The sequence below is a fragment of the Siniperca chuatsi genome, linkage group LG17 (assembly GCF_020085105.1).
Source record: "Siniperca chuatsi isolate FFG_IHB_CAS linkage group LG17, ASM2008510v1, whole genome shotgun sequence".
NCBI classification, from domain to species: domain Eukaryota; kingdom Metazoa; phylum Chordata; class Actinopteri; order Centrarchiformes; family Sinipercidae; genus Siniperca; species Siniperca chuatsi.
In genome coordinates, this window is record NC_058058.1 from 10,522,349 (window position 1) to 10,538,417 (window position 16,069).

General features: G+C 40.0%; 1 protein-coding gene across 20 annotated transcripts in view; it reads left to right on the forward strand.

Moving 5' to 3' along the window:
- LOC122863936 (sodium bicarbonate cotransporter 3-like) overlaps positions 1–16,069 on the forward strand; it is a 47,782-nt gene that overhangs the window by 20,367 nt on the left and 11,346 nt on the right. For 10 of the 20 annotated variants that reach the window (XM_044170827.1, XM_044170835.1, XM_044170826.1 and 7 more), the window contains exons 3-14: positions 598–747; positions 3,311–3,449; positions 4,313–4,473; positions 4,662–4,850; positions 5,888–6,268; positions 10,259–10,374; positions 11,073–11,230; positions 12,011–12,098; positions 12,355–12,501; positions 12,954–13,057; positions 14,761–14,935; positions 15,926–16,059. In XM_044170827.1, coding sequence (XP_044026762.1) covers positions 598–747; positions 3,311–3,449; positions 4,313–4,473; positions 4,662–4,850; positions 5,888–6,268; positions 10,259–10,374; positions 11,073–11,230; positions 12,011–12,098; positions 12,355–12,501; positions 12,954–13,057; positions 14,761–14,935; positions 15,926–16,059 — 1,942 coding nt within the window. The remainder of the gene's footprint in view (positions 1–597; positions 748–3,310; positions 3,450–4,312; positions 4,474–4,661; positions 4,851–5,887; positions 6,269–10,258; positions 10,375–11,072; positions 11,231–12,010; positions 12,099–12,354; positions 12,502–12,953; positions 13,058–14,760; positions 14,936–15,925; positions 16,060–16,069) is intronic. The other 10 variants (XM_044170833.1, XM_044170821.1, XM_044170836.1 and 7 more) reach the window with 7 other exon arrangements.

Below are 16,069 nucleotides of genomic sequence, written 5' to 3' on the forward strand. Positions count from 1 at the left end.
CTAATGGTTTGCTGTTGTTGAGTCAAGAAATAAACAGCGCCTCGGCTGTAAACGTTCAGGGGAAACATTTAACATATTTGGTGAAAAAACAGGCTCCTGTGACTCCAATATGGGGACGTTATTTATTTACTTTCCAGCATTGCATCTCACCAACTAGGTAACAACATAGCGTGAAGTCAACACTCACCAGACTCAAACCACTAGCGCTCCGTCATCTGCTAAGCTAAAGAATGATGAAGAGATGCTCTGATGTTTACCTTACAATCTGCTACCTCGCTAACACAACAAACAGCTGTGAAAAGTATGAGTGGCGGTTGTCAAGGACAGGGTTATATTAGAGTTATATTGAAAGGAGAAAATGACAGGTACATTGTATATTAACTTTCCAGCAATGTATTTCACAAACTAATTAGCAACTGTTAGCAACTTCCCGTGAACACACCGCTTTGACTCCACTATGTCTGTTCAGCTGTGCACATGACACTCTACTACACGTGCTGCGCGGTGCTGAGAGTATTATCCAAAATCAGCTGATAATATTGGCTGACCGATAAATCAGTTGGACTCTAATTGTAATTGCACTTTTCTTTTCCCCAGGCCACAGAGCAGTGTATGTAGGCGTCCATGTTCCCCTTGGCAGGGAGAGCAAACGGAGACATCGCCACCGAGGACACAAACACCACCGCAAGAAGAAAGAGAGAGACTCTGAGGAGGGGAAAGAAGATGGCAGGGAATCCCCCACTTATGGTTGGAAACACTCATCCTGAATGTCCTAATTCCTCCATTAACTACCAAACCCCACATCACTGTTTTTTTCTATTCCTCTCTCTACTAATTTTCTATCACACAGTACTCCTTGCAGTTAATGAAATTAATGTTTTGTTTATCTCTGTGTGAGATGTCTGATGTTTACTGTTATGATACTGACGTGATCATACAGTCATCCTTTCTCCCTGTAGCCATTATAGCTGTGTGGTGCTCAGCTGTTTTTTATAATCTGCTATGAGATTTGTTTTCAGCAAGAAAACACTTACGCTAGCACTAACGCTAGCTAATGTCATCTTTTACTGTAGCTTTCTCTCTAATGTGGAGCGCTGTGGGTTTTAATAGGATCCCTACAATGTACTGTACTCTCTTTCCCCATATGTTTTACTCGAACGAGAGAACAATATATGATAAAGCATTTCACTTATCCGACCAAAAAGTTAACTTGTTCCAGACAAGTTATAATTGTCAATCCCTGCATGTTTTACTCACAAGCTTTGAAGCTAGCGAACTTACGTTAGCTAACACATTAACCCAACCAACGTTGGGTTAATGTAAGCCTTGAAGCAGGCTAAAGACTTTTTTTTTTTTTTTTCAGGGAAAAAAGGTCGAACATTTTTCGTCATAGTTTTCGTTAATGAAATTAACACTGCTTGGTTGGCATAGCAAGTGACAGGAAAGTTGAGGGAGACAAGTATGACATTATGGTGTGATTTGGATTCAGACCCCCCTTCAAACCTGGCAGGTTAGAGCACCACTCTGCTTAAGCCTTGTGTCTCTCCGTCTTTTCAAAAAGTTCTGAATAAAACATTCAGCTCTAAAAGGCATTGACCACTGGGAACCAGCCTCTGACACTGATTGAAGGCTATGACATTTTAAGCGATGTGTGAGTGTGTTTGTGTATGACATTGCTGCACCACCTCAGCTGCAAGATTCATAAGCACCCAAACAATGAATTGAACTCTGGGAAGTTAACTAGTCATTTATGACAACAACTACACCGAACAAGACACTATCAGTCCTGTTATCATGTTAAGCTTTGACTGAGGGCACAGAGCGTCACTATTTATAAGACGGATATTTTGAAACTGCACTTTGCTCATCTACAAAGTCGGACCTAATACTAGTGCCTAAAAATGTCATTATATATCCCACTTGAGCAGACACACACACACATATCCCTTCTAGCTGCTGAGTTAGGTGTGAGTTAAGATTATTGAGACTCATGCTGTAATGTGCCGCTACAGTGGTTCAATGGGTACAACATCATATCTAACAATGTAAGGGCTTACCTGGATTTCCACTAATTATACTGATGCAAAAAATTAATGGCTAAATCTTATGAACGTATTTCAAAACCTCAATTATATTAATGTTAGCTGTACTCATTTTCATGTTTTGATTAATGAATACCAAACCTTATTTATTTGTATTTTATTATATTATTTTAAATATTGTGTCAAAGCTATAGACTATAGAAGTTAAATGTACTATCTATCATCATGATTCTTGCCATCTACTCCAGAAATGACTAGCAAAAGTCCTTCAAGGTCTTTAGGGGTGTCAATGGGTAGACCATCTTACACACCATATACACCAGACCACCACACAGTGTACCCATACGTTAACAGAAAATAACTATCCCTTTTTTGCTTCCAGTCATTCCATTTCTGCCTCCCCTTGGCGTTTAGTCTTATAATCTGCCATATCTATTTCCGTTTTCTCTCTGGTTCCAGATGTCCTGATATCTGCCATCTAATTCAATCAGACATGAAAAGAAAATTGCAGGAAAGCATTCAAGTTTTCATTATACTTTCTTGCACACTTCTCCTCAAGAGTTCTCAGCATCAAGCCTGCAGATGTATTCCTTCTTATGTAGCAGAATGAAAAGCAATTACAGTGATATATTGGTCTAACTGTACCCTACCCAAAAATATATTCTCCCCAACTTCAGAAGGCATTAGTGCAGTTACACACACACAGAGACTTTCTCAAATGAATCCCAAATAATTGTTTTTCATCCTACTACCATCTCCTTTTGTTATGCTTTGATTTAATCTCTGCTTCTACATGATATATTCCTCACAGAAAAGTATGGTACTACAAGGGAAACTCAGGGGAAAATGTGTTTGAGATTAACACTTCCACTTAAAGGTGCCCTGTGGAGTTAACAAACAAAAGTTATGTTTGCATTCAGCGTTACGCCCCAAGACGCAATGTGTGTATTCTTGAGGTCTAGCAAACAAAATAAATTTCCTTCCTCAGAAAACATTCAAAGCGAATTTTTGGAACATTTTGGGACCTGCATTGTTTACACCCATGTTTACTAGCTTGCAGTCTTCCCTGCCTTTGATGGCACATCGCTGCATTTTTTGGCACATTACAGCCACCTGTAGCTCAGTGGAATAGTGTGAAACTGTTGGCAGGGCTGTGTATTGCGTCATCCATAACACTACTAGAGGTCAAAAACTCCACAGGGTACCTTCAATAACACATAATGCCTCTTGTAAATATGACCTTTGGCCTTTGCCCACTCTTTGTGCAGACACACCATCCCAGCGGGTCCAGTTCATCCTGGGTACAGAGGATGATGACCTCGAGCACGTCCCCCATGACCTTTTCACTGAGCTGGACGAGCTGTCCTTCAGAGATGGCAGTGCCACTGAGTGGAAGGAGACTGCCAGGTCAGAAAGCAGCTTAAGGGGTGAACAGCATGATGACAACCACATAAAGTGGAAGCAATACAGAACTCCATAGATCTGTTGGCTTTTTGTGCAAATATCAGTTTTCAGGATTTTTAATGTGTCTGTGACCGCTTTGTAGCATAATCATAGAATACTGTAAATTCATTAGGAGTTAACTGGAAACCCTGATTAGGTATTGTGATCCCGACTACTAATCACAACTATTAGCCTTAGTGGCTACATTTACAGTACATGTGCACATTACTGTGAACATTGCTAATACTATGAATAAGGCAAGAGTCCATTTGAGCCTTACATTTTGGCAATTTGGCAACATTATAGTACTTTCTTTAGTAACTGTATTGGGAGAGAAGTGTCTAAATCACTGTAAAGTTTGGTTTTGTAGCTCTGTTTAATGTAGCCCTCGGAATTTGCAGCAATCCTGAAACATTTTACTTCCTTTTTTCACATTCCACTCTCCTTTGGAGATCTGGAGAGACACAGACCAGGCTCACATCACAAAACATCAACAAGGTTATTTTACTCAGAACTTTGAGTTTGAAATTGTAATTGTGACTTAACTTGGCTTGCATTTCAGAGATTGTTCCCTCACTGATAACACTTGTGTTCAGTAAAGGGACAGATTTGGAGTATGAGTCACTGAGTTTGCAGTGCTTCGGTATGTGCTCTGAAAAGTGAGATTTGAATTTGTCGAAGGAAAAATGTAGCTGGGGGATATGAGCAGGAACAACATGTCATTGAACTATAATGCAACTCGTTTATTTTTTTGTTAATTATCATTTTTGGATTCAAGTAAACAATTTGAGTTTGTTTGTGTGTGTGCTCTTGTTGTTTATCTACAGATGGTTGAAGTTTGAAGAGGATGTGGAAGACGGTGGGGAGAGGTGGAGTAAGCCCTATGTGGCTACGTTGTCACTACACAGCTTATTTGAACTGCGTAGCTGCATACTCAATGGCACAGTCATGCTGGATATGAGGGCCAACAGTATTGAGGAAATTGCAGGTCAATTTTACATAGTACTCATGACATATTCATACCATTTCATTGTATTTTTTATGTAGCATTGTGGTGAAAAGTATGAGATAAATAAAGCAAATTACTCTAGTAATAAATGTTATAATGGTCCATACATAATTTCTGTTTTTTTCTTACTGTGTTTACGTCCCTGCTCCTGCCTTTGTACGACTCAGACATGGTGATAGACAGCATGGTGGCATCAGGCCAGCTGAAGGACGATTTGTGCAACAAGGTGCGGGAAGCCATGCTGAAGAAACACCACCACCAGAATGAGAGAAAGCTCAGCAATCGCATCCCTCTGGTGCGCTCCATTGCTGACATAGGCAAGAAACATTCTGACCCATTCTTGCTTGAAAGAAACGGTGAGATCCTACGACGCACTCACATTTCTTTTTCCTCCATATTTTCCACCACTGGGGAGCTGTTTCTAAAAATTCACTGTTCAAATCCCTCAATGCCAGCGTAGAAGGTGGATGGTAAAAGTGAGTAAAATCTAGAGAATGATCTATAAGGAAGCAGTCGGTCCCCTTAGTGAAAGAGAAATCTGGGTGCTAATGACTGCTAACCTGTATGGCTGGCCTGGCTTGGGGTTCGAATTAATGATTGTTTTCACTCCATAGGATGACACTCAGGAAATATTGCTTTACCTGCAACTGGAGTCAGCATTGTGTTTTTTGATGGAGCATGCCCGCAGTGGTGTTTATGTGTGGTGTGCATTTTAAGATCTTGGGTGCCAGCCTGAGGTTTTAAGAATGGGGAAAAAAATATCACATTCTTCACTTCTGTGCTTGTGGTTCTTGTTGGGCTTTCATTTTCATACCATTAAACCTGAAATGCAAATGTGAAAGGTCAAAATTATATATCACATTGATGGTTGGTGATGGTAATAGTTGTAGTGTGATTGATGTATGTCCTGTGCCAAATGAGTATGTACTGTGTAGGATTTATGACTGTCTGTTGTGGTAGAGCACATGTTTGCTTACAGTGCACTGACATCCTGCTAACTCATTCTCTCCTGCATGTAAGCCACTCTGAATTTAGAGTTTTGCCTTACCTCAGTCATGTTGTATGATTGGTTTGTTTGGAGTTGAATGAGATAAGTTGTTTGGCCCTTGCGGACCCTCCCACATGCCACACTGAATCATTCTTAGTGTCTTCTGCACACAACCATGCTTTTCGCTCATGTTTATGCAAGCACGAATCTCTCTAACTACACCTCTGCCATGCTTTTGCTGCCCACCCCTTCTGGCTGTGTCTCCTCCAGATACCATCTCTGTGATGTACTCCTACTTCATATGTTTTTCCTCTTTGCTCCATCCCTTATTCCTTTTCCTCCTCTTGTCTCCTTTCCCTCCTCTCCCTTCTCCTCTCCCCCTTTTGCCTTTGTCTCCTCTGTTAGGAGAGGGCCTGTCCTCTTCACGCCTCTCTCTCCACAAGCCAGGGGCAGCCTCCTCTGTCTCCAACCTCTCCCAGAGACGAGAGTCCAGAGTCTCCGTCCTGCTCAACCATCTCCTGCCCTCTTCTTCCTCCAACACTGGGCCCTCCCCAGGCCCCTCATCCTTCACCCCTCAAAATACCCCCACTTTCTTCCGGTGTTCCTCCCAAAGCCCGCCATGTATCCATGGCGCAGGCCTTGGCCCTCAAGGCATCCCTGAGGTGGTGGTATCACCTCCTGAGGATGACGATCCACCGAACTCTGCAGAAGAAGAGGCAGCATCACTACAGCTCAGTCGACGAGCATCCTCGGCATCCCAGGGCCTCGAGCTGCTGCCCTTAGAAGGCAAATATCTGTGTAGCCTGCCAGTGTGAGTCACGGCTTGAACAGAGAACACTAGCACTAGCATGAAAGCTCTGCTCCCTGTTAACCTCCAACCCTGCGGCCATCTCATCAATAACCCACAGCAAGGCTCGCTCGCTAAGACACTCGTTCCACTGTATTTATCCACAAACTTTTTGACACTACTCTCTTCTCCACCTCTTGATTCTTGCTTCTCTCCCTTCTCTGTTTCTATCTATCCCACTGACCCATTCTTTTCTACTAATATCTCTGGTTCTTGCTGCTCTCTCGACTTTCTATACTCCTTTTGTCCATTCAAACTCTTTCACTCTGTCTCCTTACACATTTTCAAGACATTCCTCAGCGTCTATGCCTTGCTTGGCCCTGTCCCCCTTTACACCTCCTTCATTGTGGTTGCATGGCTGCCTTCCAAAATGTTTTTCCCATAGTGCATCATTTGTCCTGTGATATTTTATTGCCACGTTTAGCTATCTACCCCATCTCACTCTTCTCAGTTGAGGTGTTTCATGTAAGACCTGTGAGAAGGGATGTCCCGATCATGTTTATTTTACTTTTCGCCACTGATCGCATTCGGAGTCATTTAATCTTGGGTATCTGCTAACACAACATGCATAAGACAGCTACAATACAGTATTACAGTATGAACTTAACCTACATTAAAATCAGTAAAGCCAATCCAGATAGGCATAACAGCTGGATATCTTCACCAAGAAAATATAACCTGCATCACTGCTTTCCTATTATAGTTTCCTGCAAAATTTATAATAGTCTCCTATAGTATTTTGTATAATTTAAATAGAGAGGCGTGTCAATATGGATCTGTTGTAACAAGAAGCTACAAACAGAGCATCTCGATGTACTGATCACAAACACAATATGAATATTCAAATACACTTTTAGGTGCAATATGGTGCACCTGCTCTGGTTTTGCTTGCACACAGTCTCTCTTAGTCTGGATATCATTAATTGGAACTGCTGGCTGCTGTTTATTTTTCGTGGAGCTCTGCTGTTCAATTTATTATAATAAAGGAATTTAAATAAATTGGACAATTTATCTCTGATACCAATCAATGTAAAATTATGTCTTGGTCTCAGATATAGATCTTGCAGAAACTGACATAATACGTCCTAAATCCTTTTTTCCCATTTTAATTACACACAGATGTAAATGTCATGCAACCTGTGCTTTTCCCATTGAATCATTTGGCACCCATGCTCTTCTTCCTCATCAATTCCTAAGTATAAACATGCTTTTACCCGATAGAGTGAGGGCAACATGTGCCAGCAGCATGGCTAAATATAAGCCTTAGACCAGGATGGATGTGTTAGTACTGTATGTACTATCATTTTGGCGCCTACAGTGACTTTTTGTTTTTCCCAAACCTTGTCAGTTTATTATTAGGCTGTGTGTGAGTCTGTGTTTGTCTCACTCTGGGAATGGCTCCATTTCAAAGTATGGGTCATTAGAACCAGCAATCACTTGGTGGGAGCTGAATCTGAAAGGTTGGAGTGGTCTTATTATAGCTGACTAGCTTCTGTAATTATACCCCCTTCCAGTAAAATATACAGTATTTCCCAAGAGGCAAGCATCTTGACATCTTTGTGTGGGATATTCAGAAGGGGGTTTCAAGCCTTCATTATTACAATCTTAATAACACTGTAGGTTGTAAAAACTGCACTGTTTTTGTATCCTACAGCATTGACTAACCATCTAACTGTGTATTGACCAGAGATATAGTGTTAGACTGTAAAATGTCCTTAATGTGTTATTAAGAGTTATTTGTCTGGATGCCAGTAATAGCCTGACTTACAGGTTAATAACAAATAAATAATAATTATAGTCAACGGTGATATAGATGTTCTTGCAGTTTTTTAGATATGTACTATGATGGTACTGAGGTGACTGCTATTTACATATACATGCCATGGACCCATTGAGTATGAAGTCATGAGTGAAATACCTGTACACAGGGCATGCAGGGAATCACTGGTACACTTGCTACATGTTAGTCTAAGCCCTACTTAAGAGCTTTTCAAATCTTAAGCATTTCTCTTCGTTATTTAGCATCAACTGGGCTGCCATTGGTCGGTTTTATGAAACAGAGGCAATTTTAAAAAATAGAAAAATGGTCGTATCTAGACTCATGGTAACCTAGTGTCAGTACATAATCCCTGCATTTACTGTATATGACTACTTGTAATCTCTGTGAGTCTTTGTACAGTATAATGTAAATAGTGGAAAGAACTGCAGATTAGCACTAGATCAAGCTCAGTACACATATACATCCATACAACTACTACAAAGATAACTTTTATCAGAAAGCCCCACAAGAGTCAGGAAATCGGTGTCATTTCAGTTATTTATGTTTCTCTTTTTCATACGAATGAGGTAGCGCTGTGACGCCACTGTTTAAAAGGCTAGTATGGGGCAGCATTCCAGGGCTTAGCCTTCCTGAATGAAGTGTGTTGGCGGACTCAACCTAAACTAATCCCTCCCTTATTCCAAGAGGCTTTGTTGGGTATGTGAGCAATCATACTGCTGTTCAGCAGTCACAGCTACCCAGCATCCACTGGGGTTACTCCAGGGTACAGTTCAAGGGTATGGATCACTGGCCAAACCACATGCTGGTAGAAATGGCACATTTTAATTTTGATTTGGGATTAATTGTAGATGAGAATGTGGCATATTGCTTAAGCATATTTATTAAGCTTATAAATGTATTTTGTTTGATGTTGGCTTGATTACTTCCTGATGGTGAAATGTGTTGATGTAGATGTAGAAAATGAGAAAGATGGAAAACCTGGTAAAAGAAGTGTTACTTCAGAATTTCAGAAGATAGTATGCATATGCTATCCTTTGATTCAAATACATTGCTCCCTCATTTCATCTCCCACTCTCATGTCACCTCAAGTGCTAGCGTTTCCTGTATCTGGTATGGCTCAAATCACATAAGCAATGTTGAAGTGTGCAGGCACTTATGCGCAGAAATACCAGAGCTTCAACACTCAAAGGTGCTGAAGTCTGAGGAAGGTGAACTGTCAGGCATATCAAATGCATTCACTCCCCTTTAGCTGAAAGCTGACATGAATTTAAGCTAAGCAGGATTGACTTAAGCATCAGAGTAATGACTTCATCAGACGGAGAGCAACCAGCAACAGTACTTTGTGAAATATATCATCTTCCCTGTGGAGAGACATCACAGTGTTGGAGCTCTGTACAAAAATCAACATATCTAGCAAGTAATGGTTGTGGTGGAAGAAATCATTTCACTTGCAGCCAGAAATTTTAAATATTAAACAGCAAATCCAACTCTTCAACATTTTAGCTACTTTGTGTATTATTAGTTTGATTGCCTATCTGTTATATTTCAGACATTGATCAGAACAATGGATCCCAACTCCTTTGTCTGTTAACTGCAAGTACTATGCATTTTAGCCACCTAAGAGATGATGATGTAGACCTGGGGTGGCACAGGAATTCAATTTACTACCTGGTGTCAGAGTTGTTTTTTAATAATATAAAGTTATAAAGTAAAATATATATAGTTGTTTATATAATAAAACAGAATGTAAATATCACACAAAAACAGCACTCTTTTTATTACCTGTAGCATCATTAAACCTGTGTGGGCAGCCATATGACTTCAGGATGTTGTGTCAGGTTTGTTTGCCAAGAGCTCACCTCTGATCCAATTTTGATCAGGTAAACTCCTTGAAATGGCCTCTCGTAGCAGTCTATCACAAATGAAAATACCTGGAACTATTGTTTTTCCCAGTTCTTCAAAATTAAAATCTGAGTAGAGAGAAAAATGAAACACAAATGGTATTTAATAAATGGCATTTAATAATGACATCACAAATGGCATGTCACGATGAACCACACTGCTCTACCAGTCTTTGCTTCCCAAGTATTTACACAGTGTCCATCACTGCTTTGTCTCTCCTGTTCTTCTTTCCCCTTGTCCCTCCCAGGACCGTTGGTGTCTCGCAATTCTGTCCCAAACAACCTGGATGGCAACAAGGCAGTGGAGAGGAGGCCATCCAAAGTAGGGGTCAGTAGAGAAAGCAGCAGTGTCGACTTCAGCAAGGTAACCTAACCACAGTACTGAGCACAGAAACAGTCCATCATGGTGGAAGGGCCCATGAGTTCATCCGGTGCAGGAAGACACATCTTCAGTCATTGCTCCATCTGTAATGGACTAAGAATTGATCAAAGTAAAAGTCTTACAAAGTTATATAACTGTGTTTAGTTTTGAGAATTCCAACCTTGCATGGCCTCTATTCATCTAACATTTTTTAGTTCTTCATCCATTAAATAAAATGGCAGGCCGCCATAAGTAGTTATTATAAAACCATCCATTATGACTGCCAAAAAATAAGGTGCAGTGTTTATGAGTCAGAGTATACAAAACAGGGAGAAAGGCACAGTCTTTTCTACACAGGGATAAGAAATAGTTGCCATTCTCAGATCTGTATTTAGCACTGCACATAAGCAATATTTATTCAGGAACATGATAAATGCTTCACAGCAACGGACAATCTATGCTCAGTACGTGGTAGTTGTTTAAGTAGCTACTAATTTGCCATATCTTTCATTTGTTATTATAGCATCCAAATGACCTGCTGCCATCCTTTACATACACTCTACTTCTTCTGTTTGCATGTGTGTCCTTGTAAACTAGTCCCTCATTCTTTCTCACCACTTCATCTTCTTTCTCTCTGATTTCCCTCTGTTTATTATTAGTATTTGTCTGAATATCTGATTCTTCAATTTCATTGGTTTCAGGTGGACATGAATTTCATGAAAAAGATTCCTCCAGGTGCTGAAGCTTCCAACGTACTGGTGGGAGAAGTGGATTTCCTGGAGAAGCCCATAATTGCCTTTGTACGACTGTCCCCAGCAGTCCTTATCACAGGCCTCACAGAGGTGCCTGTGCCCACAAGGTACGATTAATTTGGAATTGAATGATATTAATGCCTTTAATTCCAAGCATTTGATATTCAGTTAAAGTCTCTAACTCTGAGAAGTTATACTCTGGCAGCAATTTAAAACAAAAGCCCTATTCATTTTGGCCTAATATAACCTGGGGATTTACTGTGGTTGTGTATCCACAACCCTGTTTTACATGTCCGTGATCTTTGAAGTAACAAGACTAAGAGTCTATAGCCATTTACGTAATCCTGTGAAGCTCTAATGCTTATTACACACCAGAAAACTAAATAGTGGCTTCAGAAAATAGAAAGACAACTTTGGTGTTCTTTAATACTTACAAATACAAATGTTTGCATATAGTGGGGCAAAATAGTTCAAATTTGGCCTCAGCATGGTGCACAAGCACGTTGGTGACACCATACATATTCCTGCTGATGGTTTCACTCTATTCAACTACTCAACGATGGCGGTAACACGCCAAGAAACATAGAAATGTGTCAGCAAAGGCAGGGAGAAAGACTTCTAACTTGCAAACATGGATGTAAACAATGTTGGGATCAAAATATTTTTTAAATTGGCTTTGTAAAAGTTTTAGAAGGAAGGGAATGCATTCAATATGTTTATTAGACCTAAAGGATACACACAATGCATTTTAGTGAGAAACAATGAATCTTGATTTGCAAGAAAACGCCACAAGGTACCTTTAAGTGAATACAATATGTACTGTTGGGATTAATGTTGAGGTCAATGTTATTCATTGTCTATTTCATGATTATTTGTCTTGTTCAAAGGTTTCTTTTCCTGCTTTTGGGTCCTCATGGCAAAGGGCCTCAGTACCATGAGATCGGCAGATCCATGGCCACACTAATGACAGATGAGGTGAGAGAAAAAAAGATGGATTCTTTTTGTTTTATTTTAGTTTTACATGTCCTAAAACTATGTCAAAACATTATATCGTTCAGTTGGAATTTTTATTTTTATTTTTTTGGATTTAAGATGCATGCTGGGTTGGTAACCTTTGATTTGGTACACTGCCCTCTCCTTGAACAAAAGGTGAATTTTTGGCCTTGCTGTGAACAATTGAACATCTTCATGCAGAGACATGTAATAACTCCTAACTATATTCATTACGTAGATTTTCCACGATGTGGCATACAAGGCCAAAGACCGAACGGATCTCCTCTCGGGAATAGATGAGTTCCTTGATCAAGTGACTGTTCTGCCTCCTGGAGAATGGGACCCCACAATCCGGATTGAGCCCCCCAAAAATGTCCCATCTCAAGTTAGTAATTCTCTCTGTCAAAGATTGTTTAATGTGTACTTGGTGAAAAATGCATACAAAAGTGTGTTTTTGTTTTAAATTTAATCCATATTGTGTTTTACAGACATAAAAATCACTTAAATTGCCATGTACAACAAACATCAATACAACAAACAGAAATTTGCCTGGGAGGTATTGGTGCAGAGGTCATTACCCAGCTGCATACTAACCAATAACCAGCATACTAACACAGTACGCACTTACTAGACCTCACATAAGTCTGGTCTCACAAACTGTAACCTAGAAGTTTTTATTGACTTCATTGACTTTTCTGTATGTGTATTTCTCTATCATACTTTTCACACCACTATAATCACACTGTGAGTGCCCCCTTATGGATTTGAAGCATCATGACAGCAAACGAATTGAAATGCATGTTACTATATGATATTTAAATGTCCTATGACCTGCAGCTAAAGAGGAAGAGACCGTCTCAGCCCAATGGCACTGCGTCTCCAGGAGAGCTGGAAAAGGAGGAGGACCATCACGCAGGGCCTGAGCTGCAGAGGACCGGGAGGTGAGTTTAGCACCTTTTCTTGGCACACCACTGACTTTAAATGATTATTGGACCTCACTTACTCTAGTAATCTATATTAATATCACTTGTGTTAGCAAATATGTTGACAAAGACATATTTGATCATTAAAGTGTGTCCTACTTGAATTAACAACTTCATTAGCACAAGTAGGCATGTTTAATATATCATGTTGATTATGTTGAGACAAGTGTCTCTTGTCATTTGAGAAACTAAGGACCTGATTTTATCCTCTTTAATTACTTGTTTATTAGTTTAGTTTGACTTATTTGTGGTTACAGTAATGAGAAGTTAAGTAAAAGCTTTTGGAATTTTTTCTGAGGTTCCTCGCATATCATTAAAGTAAACTAGAATTTGAAAATTAGAAAGATATGTAACATTTGAAAGAAATGTAACATTTTATAAACTCAACACTACTATGTGTTTTAGCAGAAACATCTCTACTGTACTCTGTGAACCTCAGATGCTGACATTTATGGATAACTCATGCTGGGTCTCTAGAGACCAGGCCACACAGAGAGGAGAATGTGTTTATTTGAAACCTCACAGACAGACACTCACACTCTGCACACATACACATCAGTTGGGAGATGCTGTATTATTTACAGATTCACTCTCCTTTTCACCACTACTATAAAAGGCTCATGCTATGAGGGAGCAACTGGGGGACAAAGGAGTGTAAGGAAGTGCAAGACGCTAATGTAAAGAAAGCTATCAAAAACCGGGGCCGGTAAGAAGAGACAGCAGGAGTTGTGGAGGCAGGCAATATGTTATTCCAGAGGTGTGGGGAAAAATAAAATGAAAGAAGACCTCACAGCAGAGCAATTGGACAGGTGTCAGAAGAAAGAAAATAATATATACAAGGTGAGAAATGGAATTTCTCAAAGGCAAAGAAAAGAGAGGCAGAAACAGAGAGACAAAGGCTTGGATGGGCAGGGAGTAATTCTGTACAGAATGTGCATAAAGACAGACTGCCCCTGTTAAAATAATTTGGACTAGGGCAGCAAGATCACAATGCCATCTAGGTTTTGGGTTTGAATATTATAAAGATACACACAGCTCATGACACTGCCTCAGCATTAACACTGCCAGTGTTCAAGCAACAACAAACATAAAAGCACACCTTACCAGTTAACTGTGTAAAAATGGCCTCAACACCTGGTAAATAACCATTATTGCAAAATTTGTGTTATATGTAGATATATATTACCTTATATTAACAAACACTCTGCATTTAAATGATTCCAGCTATAAAAAGAACATCAGGAAGATTCTGTTAAATGAATGAATACATAATATGAATGGCAATCGACAAGGTGATAGTGTTAAGAGACCAGCAGAATCACTTTGCTTGAGAGATGAACAACAATAATAATAATAATAAATGTTTGCAGCCGTTTACCCACAGTTATCTAAACTGCTGTTGCCATAGCACTATTTTTTATTTTATTCAGTTTCTGAAATAATCTCAGTGGAATTGATCAATAGATAACGGCTTCATATTAATGTCTATGTTTATGTCACACTAAATTAAATATGTTCACTTGACTCTTCCCATTCCCCTTACTTAACTCACTGATGTATTATTAATTATTTTCAAGTAACCATGTCACTGTTATATAATACTATTGTGCACAACCACTTGAAAATTCAAACATTAAAAACTACCTCTCTCCTCTTCTCAGGATATTTGGAGGTCTGGTCCTGGACGTCAAGCGGAAGTTACCATTCTACTGGAGCGACATCAGGGACTCCCTCAGTCTGCAGTGTCTAGCCTCCATCCTGTTCCTCTACTGCGCCTGCATGTCCCCTGTCATCACATTTGGAGGTCTGCTTGGGGAGGCAACAAAAGGCAACATAGTGAGTCCAAAAGCTTGGCACTTAAAAGTCAGCACATGTGCTTTTCATGAACCAAGAGGGAATCAAACCCCTAACTCCTGGTTGTCTAAGTGCCATGTTGTACCAAATGAGATATATAGAACCTAGTACCATTTGGCTATCATATGTGAGTATATAAATTACTTTTGTAAGTCGTGTCCTGCACTGAAAATGGGTTTTGGCATCGTGACTGATTGACAGTGAAACCTCAAGTTCTCCAGAATCCTCAAGTTAAAGCAAAGAAGTCATCTGATGTAACATAGTCTAAAGATGTTTCCCTCAACCACTGTGTGCAACAAGAATGCTTTCTTACACCATGACATTTAACATTTACCCATGTTTATGTATGTACCTACAGTACATGGTATCGGCGTTAAATGCAGATGTAATGATCTGCATACAGTCCATCCCAGTTATAGCTATGGCTACCCATTTTCTGACTACCTTATTTTTTTAAAGCAGATCATTTAGTGTGTCAAGACAAGTCACCATAATCATTCACCCACGAAAAATAGGATATGATGATTATTCAGCCTCCCATGCAGTAATATGTTATCACTGCAAGCTATTCTATATAGTGTATCTCTCTTTTTATCGCTCCCTCTTTCTCTGTTTGCCCCTCTCTCCTTTTTACCCAGATGTCCTTACTAGGAAGGGACTGTTGACAAAGGCACAGTCTGTGGGCTGGTGTGTGTGATGCATCTGCGTAAACTCAGCAGGCGAGGGCTAAACAGAGACATGACTTCGGACAAATCGGCAGAGTGGGAAGATTTGAACAGTTTATCTAGCCACTCAGACGCAGTCCAGAATGTCTGTTTAATCGATACTCTCTGCGTTTTGATTGGGGGTGTCTTCTTCACCTTTCTTTTTTCTTCTTCAGCCTTTCCCTCTCTATCCTCCTTTGAATGGTTTTACCTCCCCCGTCCTACCTTTCTCATTCCCTCACTTCCTCCCTCTCCTCTGTGTCTACAGAGTGCCATAGAGTCTCTATTTGGGGCCTCACTGACAGGAGTGGCATACTCCCTCTTCGCAGGCCAGCCCCTCACTATTCTTGGCAGTACAGGACCTGTTTTAGTGTTTGAGAAGATCCTCTTCAAGTTCTGCAAGTAAGTTCGA